This window comes from Teleopsis dalmanni, chromosome 2 (genome assembly GCF_002237135.1).
Source record: "Teleopsis dalmanni isolate 2A chromosome 2, ASM223713v2, whole genome shotgun sequence".
Lineage (NCBI taxonomy): Eukaryota > Metazoa > Arthropoda > Insecta > Diptera > Diopsidae > Teleopsis > Teleopsis dalmanni.
This window is the reverse complement of record NC_051847.1, coordinates 155,242,397-155,248,292: the sequence shown is the minus strand read 5'-3', so window position 1 is coordinate 155,248,292 and position 5,896 is coordinate 155,242,397. Positions and strand designations below refer to the sequence as shown.

The following is a 5,896-nucleotide window of genomic DNA, read 5'->3' as shown; positions in this document are numbered from 1 at the left end:
GGTTGTTACATCGTGCAGGAAAGGGATCGGGTACCGGTCCGGCTTCGTTTTCGCATTCAACATACGATAGTCACCACATGGTCGCCACGAGCCATCACTCTTCTTAACCATATGCAATGGGCTCGCCCAAGGACTCTTTGACGGCTGACAAATGCCTTTTCGCAACAAAAATTCAAACTCCTTCTTTGCTTCCTCCAATTTTGTTCCAGACAAACGTCGTGGACGGGCAAAAACTGGAGCACCAGTGGTCTCGATGAAATGTTCAACTTGCGTGTCGCACGTGCGGGAGTTATCACGCAATGTGGCTAGATCACGGTATTCAATCAGCAAAGAACTGTAGTCACCTGCACTAATGTTGGCTCGGATGCCGTTCACCTGCCCAACTGCTGCCGCGCCTCTCGCTGCTACCAACGTCTTGCTGTCTACTAGCTGCTTCCGTTTCATGTCAACCAGTAAATCATAATGCCTCAAGAAATCTGCGCCGACTATGGGAAAATTTACATCCGCCACCACAAACGTCCATGGGAAATCGCGCCTTAAACCAAGGGATAACGACAAACGTTTGGTGCCGTATGCGCGTATCGGCATGCCATTAGCAGCAAATAAGCTGGGTAGAGATAAAGCAACTGACTTACCTCGTTTGGTACCGAATATTTTGGGTAGTACAGACAGATCCGCTCCGGTGTCAATAAGAAAAGCGGTTGACGTCGCCGGATCTTGTACTGTCAGTCGAGCTATAATTGCGTTGCTCTCCAATCGGCTCGACGTCGATTGCGGCATGTTTAGTTTTTTGACTTTGAATTAGATGCAAACGTGCATGGCTGACGGCATCTGCGTGCTTGCTCTCCAAACCTACTGTGAAACCAGCACCAACCAGAGTGGTTTGAGGACTGCGAAAGCGTTCGACTCTTTCTGCGTGAGGATTGTCGCATTCTCGACGGCTGGCGTCCACCAAAATCCAATCTGCTCAATCGCTGCTCAATTTGATCCAAACGCTGGCACAACCTGGCTGTCTCGTTCGAATCGTTACTTACACGAGATGACACTGCAGCTAATTGATGGTAATCGCCCGCTTCACAAATCCTATCAGCCAGTTTAGCCAACTCTACCAGGTCAACATTTGATGTCTGCAAAATGGCACGTACCTGCGGAGGCAGACGCTGGAGCCAAAGTGACTTCAGGAATTCGCTACTGACCTTATCCTTCGCTAGCGCTGTCAGCTCATTTAATAACTGCGATGGTCGACGATCTCCTAATTCAACCTCAGAAAGGAGCCTCTGAATCTTGCGTTGTTCACTTTGACCAAACCGCTCTAAAATCTGGTTCTTAAAATTACTGTATTTACCAGTTGCCGGAGGATGTAAAACGGCATCGGCTACATCAGCAACAACGCTGGACTCGATCGCTGCAACGACAGTGTTGAATTTCGTAGTGTCATTAGTGATATCGGCGACTGCAAACTGCGCCTCATTTTGCGCGAACCAAATTTCTGGTCTTTCGTGCCAAAATGGCGGTACCTTGACGGACACACGATTCAGATTACCTTCCCGTAATTCGTTCTCTCGTTGCACCGCTGCGGCTTCGTTGCTCGTTGGCAAAGACATGCTGTTTGAAAGTGTTGCTCGCAATAATATATTTCAATTAATTTTGAAAAACGTAACCGTTCGTTCAGATCACGTCGCACAGTGTGACAAAACACAAAATTAGGCGGTCATAATTCGATATTTTCGGAACCAGTAGAGATATTGATATGAAATTTTCCTAAAATATATTTTTTGAGTTGATCTTTCTTTTAAATCTAATTTGAGCCCAATCGGCCTACTGGAACTACCCGAAATTTTTGCCCAAACATGGAGATTTTACCGTGGTCCCAAGATTACTTAAAAACTATGATAGGTAGAAAGCTGAATTTTGGTGTCCGGAAAACTTACATTATTATCTATATTCAAAAAATTTTTTATGGGTTTCCGCCCACTGCCACACCCACCCCCCATACAAAATTTTCATATTAAATCGTTTATTATGGTTCAAAAAACTTTTTGCACTTATTGGACTATATATATATCTGACGTACATAGCAACACAACTTCACGCAAAAAATGGGTGTGATCCGCCCGTTAGTTCCTAAGTTATTTGCAGTTTTTGCAACTTTAGCGAAATTATGATTTCGTAAAAATTTAACCAACTTTAAACCCTTATAGCTTTTTTACTATTTATTCAAAAATGATCATTTTTGATTTTTTTTGAAGCTTAGGATATTGTTATTCATTACGTGTAAAAAATATTTCGACTTTAATTATCAAAAAAATTTTATTAGCAAAATTGCACAAAAAGTCAGTAATTTTTTTATGGTCATTTTCACTTCTATCTGCAATACCCAAAAAATGTGTCCGAGTTTTTTCATGAAATTTTTCCTATTAATAGCCAAATAGTTACACTTTACAATAAAATAAAAATTGGCCTGCGCACTCTATGTTTTACACCTATTTCAGGCCTCAGAAACCAGCGAAAAATTACGAAAAATATGACCTTCAATAAACCCCATTTATTTCAACAAAAAATTCAATAAGTAATAACAAAAAGACATTTATAATTTTATAAATATTTAATTTATTTATATTTCAAATTTCAACTAAATCGGTTGAAGAATAACGAAGTTATAACACATTATGTTCAGACGCATAACCGGAAGTATGATCACAGCATTTAACCTTGAATGTACAGTTACATATTCAATTTTACACAAGCAAGTAATGCGTATTTGAAATATGAACACTTCCGGTCAGGCGTCTGAACATAATGTGTTATAACTTCGTTATTCTTCAACCGATTTAGTTGAAATTTGAAATATAAATAAATTAAATATTTATAAAATTATAAATGTCTTTTTGTTATTACTTATTGAATTTGTTGTTGAAATAAATGGGGTTTATTGAAGGTCATATTTTTCGTAATTTTTCGCTGGTTTCTGAGGCCTGAAATAGGTGTAAAACATAGAGTGCGCAGGCCAATTTTTGTTTTATTGTAAAGTGTAACTATTTGGCTATTAATAGGAAAAATTTCATGAAAAAACTCGGATACATTTTTTGGGTATTGCAGATAGAAGTGACAATGACCATAAAAAAATTACTGACTTTTTGTGCAATTTTGCTAATAAAATTTTTTTGATAATTAAAGTCGAAATATTTTTTACACGTAATGAATAACAATATCCTAAGCTTCAAAAAAAATCAAAAATGATCATTTTTGAATAAATAGTAAAAAAGCTATAAGGGTTTAAAGTTGGTTAAATTTTTACGAAATCATAATTTCGCTAAAGTTGCAAAAACTGCAAATAACTTAGGAACTAACGGGCGGATCACACCCATTTTTTGCGTGAAGTTGTGTTGCTATGTACGTCAGATATATATATAGTCCAATAAGTGCAAAAAGTTTTTTGAACCATAATAAACGATTTAATATGAAAATTTTGTATGGGGGGTGGGTGTGGCAGTGGGCGGAAACCCATAAAAAATTTTTTGAATATAGATAATAATGTAAGTTTTCCGGACACCAAAATTCAGCTTTCTACCTATCATAGTTTTTAAGTAATCTTGGGACCACGGTAAAATCTCCAGGTTTGGGCAAAAATTTCGGGTAGTTCCAGTAGGCCGATTGGGCTCAAATTAGATTTAGAAGAAAGATCAACTCAAAAAATATATTTTAGGAAAATTTCATATCAATATCTCTACTGGTTCCGAAAATATCGAATTATGACCGCCTAATTTTGTGTTTTGTCACACTGTGCGTCGGGGTCACCAATTTAACTAGGGTCTATTAACCTTGCTAATAAATAAAACTCTCAAAATTTATGACGTTAATAATCTTTTAATCAAACTTTTTACACGAGAGAAAAAATGGAAACGTTTTCCACAATGTCAAAACCGAAACTTTAAAATATTTAAAATTGAATTTTCCTTTTTAAATTCAATAAAAGCATAGCCTACTAAGTCGCCACAGATTCATTGATTCAAAATTCATTGCGAGTATTGTAACTATTTTTATAGCAAGTCTTTAAAATTTTGCCATATTTACGGATTCTTCAATGATCGACATTGCTTTTGGTGAAAGATTTGTGTTTCGCATATATAACTGAAACTGTGCTGTTAAATCATAAGTTTTTATTTCTCTTTATAATTTTTAACATTAAAAGTTTTTTGATTTCTACTATAAATAAAATTAAGTTCAATAAAAAACCACAATTCAATAAATCTATAAATCTATAATCATTTTCACGAGTAGGCTTTGTTAACATTTTTTTTTATTTGTTGCTATTAATTGTAGCAGCACCTCAATTCATTATCATATTGATGACAATAATGATGATTCAAACTCTTGAAAATCTATTACTTTTTATCTTTAAGTAGCATCTTGTATTCAAGTTATTAGTAAACAAGTTACTTTGAACAACGGAAATGAATCACATCATACAATTTTAAGCTCTTTTGTCGATGAAATATTAATAATTATTAAAATATAATTGCTTCCATAGAACTGAGCATATTGGAGTGCTGACTTATAAGAAATCAACACAAATAATAAAACCAAAAAGTTAGTTATTGAATGTAAGATCAATATATAATAAATTAATAAATTGTATTTAATAGAAAACTTCGAAATAAATATGAATTAATGTATGTATTAATAAAATTTATATTAATATATACGTCATATATATAAATTTCTTCTTCAGCAACTCAGTGCAATTCAATCGTCTCAATTTAATTTACTACATGTTAGTTTTAAATAAAATACTAAAATAAATTTATGAATTAATACAAGATACATGTGTAGTTAAATTCTAATATATTATTAACTGATATAAACCGCGACTTTTAATTATTTGTTTCCGTTTCATATAATTTTTTTTTAATATTTGAACAAATTTTAACACATCCATCAATGCTTAAAGTAAACAAACCCACGCATTTCGAACTGAATGCGGTTTTTAGTATCTTAACTTTTATTTTATTATTTTAATTATATAAGCCAAATTAAATGCTAAAAAAAATCAAGTTTGATGTTATAGTAAAACTGAAAATTTTATGAATGAATTTTTTATTTATTTTTTTTTTTAAATTAAAATTCATAAATCTTGCGCAACAAACTGGCTTTAGTACTGAATGAACCTCGAACAAAAATTTATACTCATACATACTTACTACATATGGCACAGATACTTAAATACTTTTATAAAAATAGTTTTACTTAAATTCTGTTATTAAATGCATCTATAAACTTGTTATTAGTAAGCCCAAATTGGAAAATCGATTTTAATTTAAAATCGTTTTATTTTTTTATGAATTTTATATCAATTACTTAGGAGTGAGGTTTTTGCATAAAGGAGATATGTAAACTTCACTCGAAATATAGTTCAATGGATAAACTCGTCAATAGTTATAGTTATCAATATTATACCGAATTGTTTTAAAAAATATTTTAATTGAGTTTTACAACTTATTTTGTCTTATTATTTCCAATCTCCAATCGATCTTACTTTTCTTTATGAAAGATCATATACAATATATCTACATACAATAACAAAATATTTTATCTACTGATTTTGTGTACTACCTATATTTACAAGTATTAATACTCATATCATTCTTTATATTGTTTTGCTAATCTTCTTTTCTTTTCCTCAAAACTTTATATTAATGGAAACTTTTGTGAATCAAGTCTAGTTATCATACTATATATGTATAAACGCATCCTATAGTAACAAGTCCTGTATGCAGTAGGTCCTATACTACTTTTTATTGACTCAACAGGGCTTAAAGACCTACTCTAAACCCAGAAGGGGGCACCAAAGACCCGACGGCCGCAGTGCTGCATCCCCTAATAATAATAATAATAA

At 33.3% G+C, this 5,896-nt stretch overlaps 1 protein-coding gene across 1 annotated transcript; it reads right to left on the bottom strand.

Annotated features, from left to right (window-relative positions):
- Positions 1 to 782: 782 nt before the first annotated feature.
- Positions 783 to 1,604, bottom strand: LOC119675988. The gene has a single exon (XM_038087210.1). The coding sequence runs from the start codon at positions 1,602 to 1,604 to the stop codon at positions 783 to 785; it is 822 nt and encodes a 273-aa protein (XP_037943138.1).
- Positions 1,605 to 5,896: the final 4,292 nt, after the last annotated feature.